The 17,253-nt window shown below is 52.4% G+C and overlaps 1 protein-coding gene across 1 annotated transcript in view; it reads right to left on the reverse strand.

Annotated features, from left to right (window-relative positions):
• Positions 1–17,253, reverse strand: part of CFAP74 (cilia and flagella associated protein 74) — a 57,707-nt gene that overhangs the window by 7,208 nt on the left and 33,246 nt on the right. Inside the window, exons 21-27 of the mRNA XM_068541146.1 lie at positions 16,396–16,466; positions 15,870–15,992; positions 8,734–8,855; positions 6,337–6,465; positions 6,034–6,121; positions 5,412–5,585; positions 4,531–4,664 (exon numbers count right to left, since the gene is read on the reverse strand). Of these exons, the coding sequence (XP_068397247.1) occupies positions 4,531–4,664; positions 5,412–5,585; positions 6,034–6,121; positions 6,337–6,465; positions 8,734–8,855; positions 15,870–15,992; positions 16,396–16,466 (841 nt within the window). The remainder of the gene's footprint in view (positions 1–4,530; positions 4,665–5,411; positions 5,586–6,033; positions 6,122–6,336; positions 6,466–8,733; positions 8,856–15,869; positions 15,993–16,395; positions 16,467–17,253) is intronic.

Raw genomic sequence — 17,253 nt, forward strand, 5'->3', positions numbered from 1 at the left:
GGCCGCAACAGTGAGAGGCCCGCGCACCGCGATGAAGAGTGGCCCCCACTTGCTGCAACTAGAGAAAGCCCTCGCACAGAAATGAAGACCCAACACAGCCAAAAAAAATAAAAAAATAAAAAAAATAAAACTGATAGGGGACTTCCCTGGTGGTCCAGTGGTTAAGACTCTGCACTCCCAATGCAGGGGGCCTGGGTTTGATCCCTGGTCAGGGAACTAGATCCCACATTTTGCAACTAAAGATCCTGCATGCCGCAACTAAGACCCGGCACAGCCAAATAAATAAATATTTAAAAAAACCTGATAAATTACCCTTTAAATATAAACATGGGAATCTATATACCATAGTGAATTGATTCTTGCCACCATTCGGTTTTAAAAAAAGAACAGATATTTGGTATTTTAACCAGTGGAAAATTTACATTCCATGTTTCTTTGAACTCTATTTCCATTGCACTCGTGCCTTTGGATTTCATCCTAATTACACACGTTTTAATGCTTTATGAGGTGATGTCAATGGCCCTGTCATACTGTCCGTAACAAAAATGTGTTCATAGGTTGAAATATTTCAATGTATATTTTTGTGTCCTGTGACCACAGGCTCTAAATGTTAAAAAAATTCCTTCTGGGTGGAGATGTCATTGAGGTTATTGTTAGAAATTAATTAATTGAAAAAGCACAAATGTATGGAATGCGATAATCATTACATATAAAAAGTATGAGCTGCCTGGAGTCACTTCAGGAAGGTGATGGAGCTGTTTCCCGGCTGGTTCAAGGGCCTGTGAGGGACGCGGCCTGTGGCCTTGCTCCGTTGACCTGGGAACTGGGGGTGGGGGGCCCACCCAAGTCCCCTCCAGCCCCTTCCTTTCCATTCTTGTGACCATGCGTCTTCCGATGTCCCTCTGAGGAGCCCCCCGTGGCTCTCTCAGGTCCTGCTCCACTTTGCTGCAGGGAAAGACCGTCAGGTCCCGTCACCCAGGCCCAGGCAGATACTGTGACCTGCAGGCAGCGGGTTCACCCAGGACACCCAGTGCCACGTTTGCTGAGAAAATGCTTTTATCTCCGTGCACGCTATACATGTTTCTCTCCCCCTCAAAAACCACTGAGGTGAGATGAGCCCATCAGCGTGTGGGGAATGTTCTCCTGACCCCAGAGGCACACATGCAACGTGCCTGGCCTCCCTGCTTAGCTGCGTGCGAGCCTCCAGCTTCTTTTATCTGGTCACACAGGCAGCTGGTGCCCGTCACAGGGGCCAGGCCCAGGGGACAATCAGCCCTGCTCTGGGGGTGTGCCTGACCTCCAGAATGTCATCACCATCCCCATCATCATCATCACCATCATCATCATCATCCCCATCATCATCATCACCATCATCATCATCATCACCTTCATCCCCATCATCATCACCATCATCACCATCACCATCTTCATCATCCCCATCATCATCATCATCACCTTCATCCCCATCATCATCATCCCCATCATCACCATCACCACCATCATCATCATCACCACCATCACCATCATCATCGTTACCATCACTATCATCATCACTATCATCACCATCATCATTATCAACATCACCATCATCACCACCTCCATCTCCATCATCACCATCATCACCACCATCATCACCATCACCATCATCATAATCACCATCATTATCAACATCACCGTCATCACCACCTCCATCTCCATCATCATCATCATTAACATCATCAGCAGCAGCAGCAGCACTGGGCTGAGGGCAGCAAGATTTCCCATCTTCTCCTGTTCTCTGGAAGATTTGTGTAAAATTGGCATCATTTTTTCTTTAAATGTTTGGAAGAACTCATCAGTGAAGCCATCTGCATCTTTCATTTTGGGAAGCTTTTAAACTTAAAAAAATTTTTTTTTGCATTTAAAAATATATTTATTGGGCCCCACAGGGCCCCTTGGCTTGATCGGAAGCTCGGGAATCTCTGTCCACGCCAGCCTCCTTCAGGAGAGCGGAGGGTTGGAGGCTATCTCTGAGTCCAGATCGCCACGGACTCCCTGCCACAGGGCTGTGCCTGACCACACCCAGCCCGCCGACTCGGCTGCGGAACTCCGAGGCTGCGGTGGAGAACGGGGGAGAGGCTGACCTAGCAGCTGCCGAGGCTTCTTTTGCCTTGAGGACACCTTCTCTTCTCTTGCCCACGCTGGCCTGGACTTCCACTCCGAGAAAACACTAAATATTGGAGGTTCAGAAAGAGTGCATACGGAAGCCGTGACGCACCCGTCAGCACCTACGAGACTGGAAACTCTTGGGTCCCCAGCAGCTTTAGCAGATAAATTAGGAAGACTGCCTCACTAAGAGGTACAGAAATCTCAAGGTATTTTCGGGAACTTGAAAAGGGAGGAATTCACCTAGATCTGATCAGATGCCCCACGACCTACAACCAGGGCATTATACATACTGGAAAAGACATAATTTAAAGGACTGTCTCCAAACTGGATGGAAGGACCCTTATCAGATTACAATAGGTTTACATCAAGATAATGATGATGCAAAGATTCCAGCCATTTCTCAGAACAGATCCTGCCAAAACAACAACAGAAGTCACCCTGGGGCCCTTAATTAGACAGGGCGAGAGCTCCATGACCCCAACTAAGTAGGGTCTACGAGCCCCTTGCCACCCTGAAGAAGCTACAGAAGACAGGCCGTCATCCCTCATCCTCCCAATAAAGATTTCTTGGGGTTCACGTCTCTTGCCGGGGGGCGGGGCGGTTTGAAATAGGAGATAGATGGGCCCCTGGGCCGGACAGCTGGTGTTTGTCAAGTGGAGCAAAACCGAAGTTTTGTCCTCAGCCAGACAAGAACGACGCCCGTTTCCCTTCCTCCATTGATATGGAGGGAATGAACTAGCAGTGGGGAATTAGTTTGCAGCAAAAATAGAAATGAAGTTTTCCCTCTCCTGAGAACAAGGAAAATAAAGGGAGCAGTGAACAGGCTAGAGAAGAAACATAAACTGGCCTGAAAGAGTTAATCACTCCTAGTTTTTTTTTTTTTTTTTAACTGTTACTAATCTGTAGTGTCTGTAACTAGATTTGTACTTCACAAAGCTAACCTATTACTCTTTAACACTATGTGAATTACATCCTGCACTCCCTTGTAGCAAATCACCCCTTGTAGCATTTGCATTTCAGAAAAAAAGTTGCAGGCCAGTAACCCAGAGACAAAAAGACCCAATTGCGGGGCTGCCTGATGGCAGCTGTGACTGTTTTGTGAAGGAGTGGGGGCACTGTTCTTGAGGCACTAGCCTGCTGTGTCTTCCCTTCTGCCTGGCAGAAAAATAAAGCCATCTCTTCCTAGGGGGGAAAAAAAAAAAAAATATATATATATATATATATATATATATATATTTATTTATTTATTTATTTATTTATTTATTGCCCATTTTTGTTTCCTTTTCTGTCATGTTTAAAACAATTCTTTTGCCTAAATATTTATTTATCTATCTATCTCCTCTGGGCTCCGCACGCACTGCTTTAATTCCTGAGGCCTCACAGTTCGAGCTTTTCTAGCCTCCCCAAGACGGCTCCTGGCTGAGTTTTTGGCAGTTTCAATTTATACGTAGATAGTTCTTGAAGAAACACTAAAGGCACATTCAATCAGCAAACATCTGTGGAGCTTCTACCATAGGTCAGAGCCCGTCCTGAGTACTGAGGTTATCTCACAATCCCCTCTTTTCCTGGGGCTTGTTTTCCAGAGGCTGAGAGAGTTGTGAACAAGCCCAGAAGGGTCCCAGCCCACGGGCGGGTCACTAAGTCCGAGGGGAGGGGCGGGCAGTGGGACGCAGCAGGGTGGCGGAGTCTGGTGCCTGGGTTTCCTCCACGGGTTCTAACTCTGCACTTTGCTCCCAAAGATCACCGCCGTGAACCCCTTCCTGCTTTCCCTCAGGTGCGTCACATCCTGGGCTCGCCTGTCGCGCCGTGGCCACATGCCCGGCTGGAGGAGGGCGCCAGCCCGACCCTATGCAGGGCTGCCCAGGCCCCCGGCCAGGACCAAGCAGCAGCTCGGGCTGGAATGTGGGTGGGGACTGGAGAGGAAGGGAAGGAGAGGGGCAGCGGGGCTGGCTCCACGGGGGCGGGACGCCCAGCACATTCCCCGCCAGAGGCTGATGATCCCAAGTAGCAGCAAGAGCCGGCCCTTGTGCCCCTCCACGTCCAGCCCATTTCTCTCCCCAGCACCTTCTCAGCCCCAGTCCTCAGGGTAGACACGGAGGCCAGGGAGGCCCAGAGGCTGGCCCATCACACGGCGCGTGAGGGCAAGTGGGGCTCGCGCCCAGGGGATGCTCTGCACGCTCACACATGCCCACCGGTGCACTCACACACGTGCACGGCACACACGCCTGCAAGGCAGCCTGGATCCCAGGCGTACGGACCTGGGTCTAAGCTTCCTGAGGCCGGCACTGTTGCCCAGCCCTGTGGTCAGCCTGGACGGCCAGGGGCGGCTCCTCCCAGGCTGGCTGCCAGGGCTCTCCATGCGCCCCCTCCTGCCAAGCTCACCGGTTAATCTCTGACTTGCAGACGAGCTCGAAGTTGTACTCTTTGGCCTTGGTGGGCTGAAAGATTACATCGAGTTGCAGAGTTTCCAGCGGCAGGATCGTTCCGAACCCGTCATTGGGCTGGATGTCCACAAACTGGCAGACGGAAGACCATGGATGCCACAGCGAAAACCCAGTGACCTGCTGGGCAGGGCCACAGGGAGCCGGCGTGGACGTGCATGTGGCCGGGGTGTGGCAGTGTGTGAGCCAGTGTGAGTGTGTGTGTGGCTACATGTATGTAAGTGTGTTATGTGGGTGTGAGCCCCTGTGTATGTGATCATGTGTGCAGATGAGTGTGTGTGAGAGGGTGGTGTGCGTGCATGTCTGTGTGTGTGTGTCTGCATGCACGTGAGCACTTGTGTGTATGTGAGTGTGTATATGTGTGAGTGTGCATCTGCATGCATGCGAGCACGTGTGGATATGAGTGTGTGTGTATGTGTCTGCATGCATATGTACACATATGTGTGTGAGTGTGTCTGTGTGTGTGACTGTGTCCGCATATATGTGAGTGGGCAGCGGGGTCCTCGGTGGCGTGGCCCTGGAGGAGTGAGGACAGCCAGGCCTGGGCCTCGTCTTGGCCGCCCTGCAGGGCGAGGCAGGCAAGAGTCCCGGAAGGAAGGGCAGGGAGAGGACTCTGGATCCTGAGGGTGCAGCGGGCGGACAGAGGGCAAGAGAGGCAGGGTGAGGTGGGGATGGGGCAGCGGGGATGAGGAGAGGGACGGCCAGAGAGAGGCCCCGGCCAAGGTGCCTGGAGGTGAGTGTGGAGTCCGGGAGTGGCTCAGGCGCCTAGACCCTGGGCAGCAGCCCAGGCCCCAAACCTCCCGCTCTGACCACACGAGGCACCTTGGGGAGCCCGACGAACCCAAACTCCTGGGGCAGGAGGGAATGGTTGTAGAGGCTGACTTGGGTCCTGATGGCCTCGTAGATGGTGCAGTAGCCGAAGTCCACCCCCGAGGGGCTGAGCTCCAGGTCCGAGGTGGTGACTATGGCGTGGACAGTAAACCCCACGGGTTTGATCTGAAGTGCGGAGGGCAAGCGCATCCGGTCGCTGAGGTCAGTTTATGCAAGTGTTTCCAAAAATGAGAACAGCACCATCCTGGCTGTGAGCTGATGCCCGACGGTGCACCTTGCAGGGACACACCCCCTTCCCTGCTGGCCCCTGGCTTGGGACAGGCAGCACGGGGGGGGGGGGGGCGGGTGCAGGAGTGCGCGTGTGCACACACGTGTGCACCTGTGCGTCTACGTGTGCGGTGCATCGTGTGCTCACGTGTGGCGTGTGTACGGAAGACGTGCACACTCCTGGGCACCTGGATCTGAGTGTGTGTTTGGGCGCCCTGGGGACAGCCCTGCCGGCCCCGGACAGCACTCGGGGCCTCTCTCCGATCCACAGACACCCTCCCTCCGTCTCCCCTGTGCCATCTGCTCCCCAAGGGCGCCCGCGCTCCCAGAAGTGCCCCACACAGACCTGGTCAGCCACCCGGATAGTCATCGGGGCCTCCAGGACTCTGCTTTCCTTGTCAAAATACTTCCCGGCATCTTCCGGGAGGGAGCGTCTGAAAGAGACAGGAGGCACTTGGATGTTCTTTTCTTCTTTATATTTGCGAAACGACAAAATGCTGAACTATGAGGGTGCTTTGAAGTCAGACGAGAGCCAGAAATTACATAAAAGGTAAGAAACACAGGAGCCACGACGTGGGCATCGAGCCAGCTTCCTGCTCTCACCTAGAATCCCCCCCACTGGGCGGAGGGACCCCGCCGCGCCACGCACCTGGGCAGGAACTTGAGCTGCACCGAGTAGGACGACAGGGCCTGGATGTAGCCGGTCTTGGGCAGGAGCTCTAGGTGGCCCTGCAGCTCCTTGCACACCTCGAAGTTCAGACGCAGAGCGGCCTTCGACCTGCAGCGCCCGAGGGCCGGGCCGGCGACGCCGCGTTTGGTCCCTGCGGGTCGGCCTGTACCCACCCCGCAGGACCTAGGGCACACCCTCCCAGATGCCCCCCACCCCCTACTGTCGGAGAGTCTTCAGAGCCCTGCTCACCAAGGGCAGGTTTTCCTGAAGTGACATCTGCTGAGGAATCCTTACAAATAAAAACGTCGCAACTGAAAGGCACCCAGTCTGTTCTCAGAAACCTAGTGTTTTCTGGGAAGACCCTCACGGGGCAGGTGCTGGGTGCAGGGGCCTGGGGGGTGGGCGCCGGCCCTCCCAGAGTTTTGCCCTCCCCACCCAGGTGTGGGCACGTGCCAGCACGATCCCTGCAGGACGCTTGGGAGGTCCCCAGACGGCCAGGCCTTGGCCAGTGACCGCAGTTTCCCCAATTTTTGCCCCTGTTTTCAGCTCAGGGCCAGCCAGAGAAGCCAGATGTGCCCCCAACCAGCCACGTGGGGGCGCCCCATCCTAGCCACCCCAGGCCACAGCCCCCATCGGTGCGCTCCCCCTCCCCTCCTGCCTTCCAGTCTCCAGGAAGAAAGGTGGTGGGCAAGCTGCCCCAGGCCTGTGGGGGAGCCCCTTCCTGGGCTGCCCGGGAACCCTGGGCCGTGGTCCAGAGCCTCCCAGGCCTTCCAGCACCTCCTTAACCACCTGGGATGATCGTGGTCTGCCTCGTGGCTGCTGGGGCCTCACCCTGAGGGCTGAGCCCCTCTGCAAGGAGAGCCCACAGCCCGACAGGGACCCCAGGAGATCCACGGGCTCCTGGGTGGTCCTGGCCGAGGAGTAAAAGGGGGCACCTTTGACCTCTGACCCCCAGTGTCACCAAGCCCCTCCCCTCAGTGACCTCTGGCCCTAGTGTCACCCAGCACTGGGCGTCCCCTGCCACGGAATGTGCCCAGACTGGCCCTCCCGCCCTCGGCAGGCAGCAGCCCCGCCCAGGTTCTCTGCTGGCTGGGCTCCTCCTCAAGCAGCTGTTAATGTGACCAGGGTCATTGCCAACGAGCTCCTTTGCTACATCTGCATCCATAAACCCGGTAAATTAAACAAGTGAGGAATGCTGAATTCTAAAATCGCTCAATAGGGACCTCCCTGGCGGTCCAGTGGTTAAGACGTCGCCTTCCACTGCGGGGAGGTGTGGGTGTGATCCCTGGTCCGGGGAGCTAGGATCCCACATGCCTCACGGCCAAAAAGCCAAAACGTTAAACAGAAGCAATATCGTAACAAATTCAATACAGACTTTAAAAATGGTCCACATTAAAAAAAACTTTAAAAAAATATAATAAAATCACTCCACAAATGTATGATGTCGAGCCTGTGCCTTGGGGAGGGGCTGAGAAAGCACAACCCCCCCTGCTCCCTGTCTCCACCCTGCCCCAGGATTGGACACACTCTGCATCCCAAGGTAAACTGACCAGAGCCCTGCAAAACCTCATTTCCTGACCAAACCCACCTGAGTCCTGTCCTGAGTTCCCAGCTCCCTGGGGAGAACAGGCCCCGGACGTTTGCAGTGCTGAGGCCCAGGGACCCAGCGGCTGGCGCACGTGGCAGTCTGTTTGCACCCAGGCCGCCCGTCGCCACCCCCTCCAGGCTGGAAGCGGGGCCCCGGGTGGCAGCAGCCTGCCAGGTACGCAGGTGTGTTTGGTTAATGAAAATCCATTAAGCTCTAACTGTAGGATTTGCCTGCTTTTCTCCATGTAATTGAACTTCACTAAAAATTAAAAGGAGCGTAAAAAAGAAATGACAACTGTGGTGTCCGGACGCCCTTGCAAAACACTGCGAATGAAACATGTTTCTTGTCTCGGGGCTCCGTCCACTTTTCTTCAGAGGACACACCTCCTTCCCTGTCTGTGTCTGAGAGGGGCCTGGCCTGGCCATGTGGGGGGGCGAGCTCCCCAGAGACGCAGGGGTGACAACACTGACTTATTCTCGTGGTTCTGGAGGTCAGAACCGGACACAGTCTCCCGGGGTGGAAGCCCAGCTGCGGGCAGGGCTGGTCCCCTGGGAGGCTCCGTGGGGAATCGTTTCCTGGCTTTTCCAGCTTCTGGAGGCACCGTGTCCCTCGGCTCGTGGCCCCTCTCCCATCTTCAAGGCCAGCAGCCTAGCATCTGCCAACCTCTGTCTGACTCTGGTCCTCTAGCCTCCCTCCTGTGACGGCCCTGGGATTCCAGTGGGCCCTCGGGGTAACCCCAGGTGACCCCCACCCCGAGGTCCGTGACCTCACCCCTGCCGAGGGCTCACCGTGTGTGGACGAGGATGGAGTCCTGATACAGCCGGTCGTACATGCAGATCTTCAGGTCTACGTTGGGCTTTGGCACCCAGACTGGCACGTCGATAGCAATGCCGACGACTTTGAAATGTAACTGAATTTGAACATGAAAGTCCGACAACACGTATTTCCGTCAGCAGAGCAGGCGTGCCCGTGAGCGCTAACGCAGAGCTCAGCAGCGGTGTTTTGTGACCCTTACAAAAACTGGAAGGTGAATAATTAAACTGGCCATGTTTTGGAGATCTATGGCGCTTTTTACATCATGTAATTTAAACAATCCTTTTTATTTTCAAAATGTTTAAACATAAAAAGATAGAATGGTACGACGGATTGTCATGTGCCCACCACGCAGCTTCATAAATATCAACAGTTTCAGCTGTTTAAAAAAACCCGGGCTTGCCTGGTGGTGCAGGGGTTAAGAATCCGCCTGTCAATGCAGGGGACACGGGTTCCAGCCCTGGTCCGGGAAGATCCCACATGCCGCGGAGCAACTAAGCCCGTGCGCCACAACTACTGAGCCTGTGCTCTAGGGTCTGCGAGCCACAACTACTGAAGCTCTCGCGCCTAGAGCCCGTGCTCTGCAACAGGAGAAGCCACCGCAACGAGAAGCCCGCGCACCGCAACGAAGAGTAGCCCCCGCTCTCCACAACTAGAGGAAGCCCGCGCGCAGCAACGAAGACCCAATACGGCCAAAAATAAAAAAACAAATAAATAAATAAATTTATCGAAAAAAAACAACAGCCGTTTTATTGCAGACTCATGCATCACACAGGCAGTACACGCAGCTGAAACAAATGGAAGCTCAGGGTTCTCGAAGGGCCCAGGAGACAGGTGCTTCTCCCCACCTCGGACCCTGGCGTCGGCTTCCTGCAGTCAGACCAAGCTTCTCGGTCTCGGGAGCTTGGGATTTGTGGGTGTCCTGCAGAGAGAGCCTGTGCACAGCAGCCCCCCTCAGGCAGGAACAGTGACCAGCAGCCCACACAACTGGGTGGAGGGCTTCCCTTTCTACCACCTGCAGGACCGTGACCTTAGAACACACCAGCGCCGGATCCGAGGCCACAGGGTCACTGAAACATACAACCCATTTCCAGGGCCAGAGACAAGATGGGCAGAATAAAAAGAAAGCATGTCCAGAGAAACGGAGCAGCTGGGAGAGTCAGGAGGGGATTTGAGGAGAAGCACGGCCACTTCACTCAAAGGCAGTGGTGACAGCAGGTGAACGGTGATCCACCGAGGGGGGCGGGGGGGCTGCTGCCGAGAGGCACTGAAGCCCGGGGCAGCGTCCTGACCGCACGGCCAGGCAGGTCAGAAAGAGGCTGTTCCCGCCGGCACCTGAATCAGCACCAGGCGAGCAGGCGGACACATGCGGTGACACGTGACATACGAGGCTGGGGGACAGGCGTCCGTGAAGCAGACGGGGTGGTCGGCACAGGAAGCCCCCGTCTATGGAGGAGCCAGCCAGGGAGGGTAAGAAAGGCACAGACACGGAAAGGAAGGGCCAGCCTGCGCTGGGGCCATCCCCACGCGGAGACAGTGGGCAGCGTCCTCACACCCCTGAGGGGAGGGGTCTGCAGGCCGGCAGAACCCAGAACCTGTCACGAGGGACCCATCTCAGGAAAACAGGCGGGCAGGATGGGAATCCAGACCCCCGTTCACCCCCGGAGGCCGAGAGCCGCCCCAGGGGCTGCGTGTGCACCACCCCCGGGTGAGGAGGTGGGGTAGGAGAGTGGTCAGGGTGTTCACTGCCCCGGCTCGCCTGGCAGGGCCCCTGTGGGCTGGCAGGTCCTTGACCCGAGGTCACAGCCCCGGCCAGGCCATCCTCTCCAAGTGCTCAGTTACCCAGGTCTGGTCCTTGTTCCTTCCTGACACCACAGCAAGGGCTCTGTGGGGACCTATGGGGGTACCGCGGGGAACTGTGGGACTCCGTGGGTACTGTGGACATGTGGGAACAGTGTGAGTATTATGGTACATTGTGGGGTATTGTAGGGTATGGCCTGTTCCTTGGGGTTTCTGTTACAAATAAATGAATATTGTGTCTCAAATCCCTGGCCCCTGGCAGACTCATTCCTATATGGCAAACACATCAGAGCAGAGACTCCTGATGGCGAGAGGAGAGGAGAGTGTGGTGAGCGCAGAATCATTAAATGGTCACACCTGCACAGAGATGGCCACCTGCCTGGAATCGTGGACCACGGCGTTGGGTCAGAACTCCTGAAGCAGTGGGAGCAGAGTCGGAGGAGATTCTAATAATTCTAATGACAGTTGAGTGAAACTGAGACATTGAGGGCCAAGAAAGAGGGTAAATAAAAGGGACCCAAAATCACGTTTTATTTTGGTCATAAGGAAGTGTTGGTGGAGTGAACTGCTGGGGTACCGTCCGTCTTGGAGGATTGTCCTCTTGCACTTAAGAAATAGAAAGTCAGGGCTTCCCTGGTGGCACAGGGGTTAAGAATTCACCTGCCTGCAGGGGACATGGGTTCAAGCCCTGGTCTGGGAAGATCCCACATGCCACGGATCAACTAAGCCCGTGCGCCACAACTACTGAGCCTGCGCTCTAGAGCCCGCGAGCCACAGCTACTGAGCCTGTGTGCCACAACTGCTGAAGCCTGCATGCCTAGAGCCTGTGCTCTGCAACAAGAGAAGCCAATGCAATGAGAAGCCCGCGCACCACAACGAAGAGTAGTCTCCGCTCGCCGCAACTAGAGAAAGCCCGCACACAGCGACAAAGACCCGATGCAGCCAAAAATAAATAAATAAAATAAATAAATTTATTAAAAAAAAAAAAGAAATAGAAAGTCATGTGGGATTTAAGGGCTGGGAAAGGGGAGGGGACTGTTCATTGAATGGAAAGTAGAATTTCCAAATAACAGGGAAAAAAGGAATAAGTAGCAACTTGATCAAACCAATGAAAACAAGAAAACTGAAAGTGAGGAAACAATATGATAAAATGAATAGTAGACAAAACTAATGGAAGTAGTAAAACAAAGTGTGTCAATATTATGCTGCAAATGCACTGGATTCTCCCCCTAAAGGCAGACAACATTAGTCTGGGTCCACAGACAAAACCTGGCTCCTTAAAAGACACACGAAGTCATTAAAAGAGGATAAATATCAGGGGGCGGGGAGGACAAAGGGATATGAGGTGAAGGTGAAGCAGAGGAAAGCAGGAGTGGCCCTGTTGTTACTGTGGGATCAGCTGGATATAGAGGTGCCATGAGCAGCAGGATGAAGGGGGATGTTTGGTTCTGGTGAAAGGCACGATTCACGATAAGAAAACAACTATAAACCCTCATGCATGAAACAATAAAGCAGCTGAACAGAGCCCTCTGTTAGAAGTGTAAGGAGACCTCTTGCACTGTTGGTGGGAATGTAAATTGATACAGCCACTATGGAGAACAGTATGGAGGTTCCTTAAAAAAATAAAAATAGAACTACCATACGACCCAGCAATCCCACTACTGGGCATATACCCTGAGAAAACCATAATTCAAAAAGAGTCATGTACCAAAATGTTCATTGCAGCTCTATTTACAATAGCCAGGACATGGAAGTAACCTAAGTGTCCATCAACAGATGAATGGATAAAGAAGATGTGGCACGTATATACAATGGAATATTACTCAGCCATAAAAAGGAACACAACTGAGTTATTTGTAGTGAGGTGGATGGACCTAGAGACTGTCATACAGAGTGAAGTAAGTCAGAAAGAGAAGAACAAATACCATATGCTAACACATATTTATGGAATCTAAAAAAAAAAAAGAAAGAAAAAAAAAATGGATCTGAAGAACCTAGGGGCAGGACAGGAATAAAGATGCAGACTTAGAGAATGGACTTGAGGACACGGGGAGGGGGAAGGGTAAGCTGGGATGAAGTGAGAGAGTGGCATGGACATATATACACTACCAAATGTAAAACAGATAGCTAGTGGGAAGCAGCCGCATAGCACAGGGAGATCAGCTCGGTGCTTTGTGACCACCTAGAGGGGTGGGATAGGGAGGGTGGGAGGGAGACGCAATAGGGAGGAGATATGGGGATATATGTGTACGTATAGCTGATTCACTTTGTTATAAAGCAGAAACTAACACACCATTGTAAAGCAGTTATACTCCAATAAAGATGTTAAAAAAAAAAGTGTAAGCAGAACTCCTCAAAGATCGGGTCATAAGGGAAGATGGACGTGTGGAAGGAACACGGAGGGAAGCCAAAGCATCTTGACAAAGAAGAACAGAGCTGGGGGAATCACCCTCCCTGACTCCAGACTATACTGCAAAGCTACAAGCATCAAAACTGCATCGTACTGGCACAAAAACAGACACATAGATCAATGAAACAGGAAAGAGAGCCCAGAAATAAACCCATGCACTTATGGTCACCTAATCTATGACAAAGGAGGAAAGAACATACAATGGAGAAAAGACAGTCTCTTCAACAAGTGGTGCTGGGAAAACCAGACAGTTACATGTAAAAGAATGAAATTAGAACATTCTCTAACGCCATACACAAAAATACACTCAAAATGTATTAAAGACCTAAATGTAAGACCAGAAGCTATAAAACTTTTAGAAGAAAATGTAGGCAGAACACTCTTTGACATAAATTGTAGCAGTATTTTTTTGGATCTGTCTCCCAAGGCAAAGGAAACAGAAGCAAAAATAAACAAATGGGACCTAATTAAACATAAAAGCTTTTGTGCAGCGAAAGAAACCACCGACAAAATTGAAAAGACAACCTACTGAATGCGAGAAAGTATTTGCAAATGATATGAACGATAAGGGATTAACATCCAAAATATATATAACAGCTCATAAAACCCAATATCAAAAAACAAACAATCTAATTAAAAAATGAGCAGAAGGGAATTCCCTGGTGGTCCAGTAGTTAGGAATCCACGCTTCCACTGCAGGGGGCCCCGGTTTGATCCCTGGTCAGGGAACTAAGATCCCGCATGCTGTGTGGCATGGCCAAAAAAATAAAAAATAAAAAATAAACAAGGGGCTTCCCTGGTGGCGCAGTGGTTGGGAATCTGCCTGCCAGTGCGGGGGACACGGGTTCGAGCCCTGGTCTGGGAGGATCCCACGTGCCGCGGAGCAACTAGGCCCGTGAGCCACAATTACTGAGCCTGTGCGATTGGAGCCTGTGCTCCGCAATAAGAGAGGCCGCGATAATGAGAGGCCCGCGCACCGCGATGAAGAGTAGCCCCCACTTGCCGCAACTAGAGAAAGCCCTCGCACAGAAACGAAGACCCAACACAGCCATAAATAAATAAATAAAATAAACCCAAAGTTTAAAAAAAAAAAAAAGTAAGCTGAAATATTAAAAAAAATAATAATAGTAAAAAAAATAAACAAGTTAAAAAAAAATGAGTAGAAGACCTGAATAGACATGTTTCCAAAGAGGACATGCACATGGTCAACAGGCACATAAAAAGATTCTCAGCATTGACAACCATCAGGGAAATCCAAATCAAAGCCACAATGAGATATCACCTCACACCTGTCAGAATGGCTTTCATCAAAAAGTCTACAAATAACAAGTATTGGAGAGGATGTGGAGAAAAGGGAGCCCTCATGCACTGCTGGTGGGAATGTAAACTGGTGCAACCACTATGGAAAACAGTATGGAAACTCCTCAAAAAACTAAAAATAGAACTACCATATGACCCAGCAATTCCACTCTTGGGTATACATCTGCAAGAAACAAAAACACTAATTTGAAAAGATATATGCACCCCAATGTTCATGGCAGCATTATTTACAATAGCTAAGATATGGAAGCAACCTAAGTGTCCATCAACAGAGGAATGGATAAAGAAGACGTGGTGCATATATACAACAGAATACTACTCAGCCATGAAAAGAATGAAATCCTGATGTTTGCAGCAACATGGATGGACCTAGAGGGTATCATGCTTAGTGAAGTAAGTCAGACAGAGAAAGACAAACACTGTATGTTATCACTTATATGTGGAATCTAGAAAATAAAACAACTGAATGAATATAACAAAACAGAAACAGACACACAGATATAGAGAACAAATTAGTGGGTACCAGTGGGGAGAAGGGTCAGGGAAGGGGCAAGATAGGGGTAGAGGATTAAGGGACACAAACTACTATGTATAAAATAGATAAGCTACAGGGACTTCCCTGGTGGTCCAGTGGCTAAGACTCTGCACTCCCAGTGCAGGGGGCCCAGATTCGATCCCTGGTCAGAGAACTAGATCCCGCATGCCGCAACTAAAAGATCCTGCATGGCACAACTGAGACCCGGCGCAGTCAAATAAATAAATAAATAAGTAAATAAATAAATATTTTAAAAAATAGATAAGCTGCAAGGATATACAGGACAGCACAGGGGCTATAACTGATACTTTATAACTTTTTTTTTTTTGGCTGCACTGCACGGCTTGGGGGATCTTAGTTCCCCGACCAGGGATTGAACCCGGGCCACTGCAGTGAAAGTGCCGAGTCGTAACCACTGGACCACCGGGGAATTCCCTATAATGGCTTTAAATGGAATATAACCTATAGAATTTTTGAATCACTATGCTGTACACCTGTAACTAAAAAAAATACCTCCACAAACTCAGAGTCCCAGTAAGAAAGAAAACACAATAGAAAAATTGGCAAATGACTTGAAAAAAAAAAAAAACCCACGGAGGGGCATGAATAATGTGAATAATCCAGCTAATAAATCTGTTTACAGCCATTAAATACACTTTCTTCATATGCACATATCATATTTATAAAATCAATCTTGCCTTTGGTCACAAAGAAAACCTTAACAAATTAAAAAAAAGACATTGCAGATTATATTGCCTGAGCATAATTCAATTTAATAAACTTATAAATACATAAATCTAAAAAGTAATGATGACAAATTTTAACTACTGGGAAATTAAGAAAGACATCCCTAGTGATTAAGTGCAAGGTGTGTGTGTGTGTGCATGTGTGTTCACAGGTGTGCGAGTGTTGGCTATGTTGCCAGCCACGTGTGCCACTGACTAGCCACGCAAGCGTGGGCAGTGCGGGCAGCAGCCTCACGTGGTCGTGGTGGAGGGGACGCGGAGGGCCGGGACCCCGTGCCCAGGGAGCAGCAGGGTACTCACGGTCGGGCACTGCTGATTCTTAAACACGACCTTGAACCTGGTGGAGAGCGCTCCCGGGACGATCGGGGTGAAGATGACGGGCACTTTGATGGAGCTGAAGGGGCCAATCTCCCCCTCTGTTATCTGCACGGCAAGAGAGGTGGGCAGGGCCGCTCAGCCTTCACGTTCCCGTCACGGCGTCTCCCGTGGCCTCACCACGGCCGGCTCACTGCAGGGGCGAGTGGTGGCAGCCCCCGTGTGTACACTCGCTCTCCTGATGGCCCGGTCCTTGCACACACACGCACAGCCCCCACGCTCTGGCTGGGGAGGCCCTGCATCGGTGTCTCCTCTGAGCTGGACTAGGGGCACCCAGGGCCCTGCCTCTGCGGCTCTGGGCCCGCCCGGCCCCAGCCTGAGACAGGGCAGCCGGACACCGGCTGAGACAGCTAACTGCCCAGAGGAGGCGAGTCCAGCGGCCAGACTAGTCTAGTCCGGCTCTGGTCAGATGGATGGACCACCCTGGGGGCCGGAAGAAGGTGGGCCTGACCTCTCCCAGTGAGAACTCCGTCTGTCCCTCGTTGGGAGGTACAGTCACGATGGTGGTCAAGGCCACTCCCTCTGATTCTGGAAGAGAAGGGTCCAGGTGTGAGGCTGGCCGGGCATGCCTGGGCAGCTCTGCCACACCCACCTGAGGCGTGGCCACCCCCCACCTGTCCTCCCGGGACGCTAGGGCACCATCCGGCCCCCTCCCTCTGCCAGACCAGGCGCTGTTCTGGGGCTCGTGGGGGCCACCCCAGCCCTCCTGCACAGACAGCTCATCCTGACAATGCCATCTCCTGCTACCCCACCCTTCCCCAGGGCTAGGGGCCACAGGAGGCTATCACTGTGGCCCCAGGTTCGCGTGGATGTGCCCCCGCAGACCCCCCTCCCCCCGTGGCCACCTCCTGGTCAGGGACCTCAGGAACTCGGGGACCCCCAGCTCAAGCCCCAGGCCTGGGGCTTCTCAGGTGGATTTGGACAGTGGGCACCGCGGCCTCTGGAGCAGGAGGCTGCGGGGGGAGAGGGTCCCTAGTTGCCCAAAGCCCCAGCGCAGGGAAGGGGGTGGGTGAAGGACGCCGGGCCCAGGGCAGCCCGGCGGGTGCAGCGGCCTGAGAGCAGCGCATCGGAGAGGGGACAGCTAAGAAGTGGACCATGTGGGGCTTCACTTTGAAGCAGGAGGAGTGGAAAGTGGGCTCAAGGGGGTTTGTATTAAGATGAGGAAACAGCAGGGTGCCGTGTCAGGGCTGGGCCAGGGTGGGGTGTGGGGAGGGGGTCAGCCATTTCCCAGCGACCGACCGGAACCGGAGGGGCTGCCGAGTCCTGGAAATGCAACACAATACCCACTTTCAGGTGATAATAAAATGTT

Source organism: Eschrichtius robustus, chromosome 3 (assembly GCF_028021215.1).
Source record: "Eschrichtius robustus isolate mEscRob2 chromosome 3, mEscRob2.pri, whole genome shotgun sequence".
NCBI classification, from domain to species: domain Eukaryota; kingdom Metazoa; phylum Chordata; class Mammalia; order Artiodactyla; family Eschrichtiidae; genus Eschrichtius; species Eschrichtius robustus.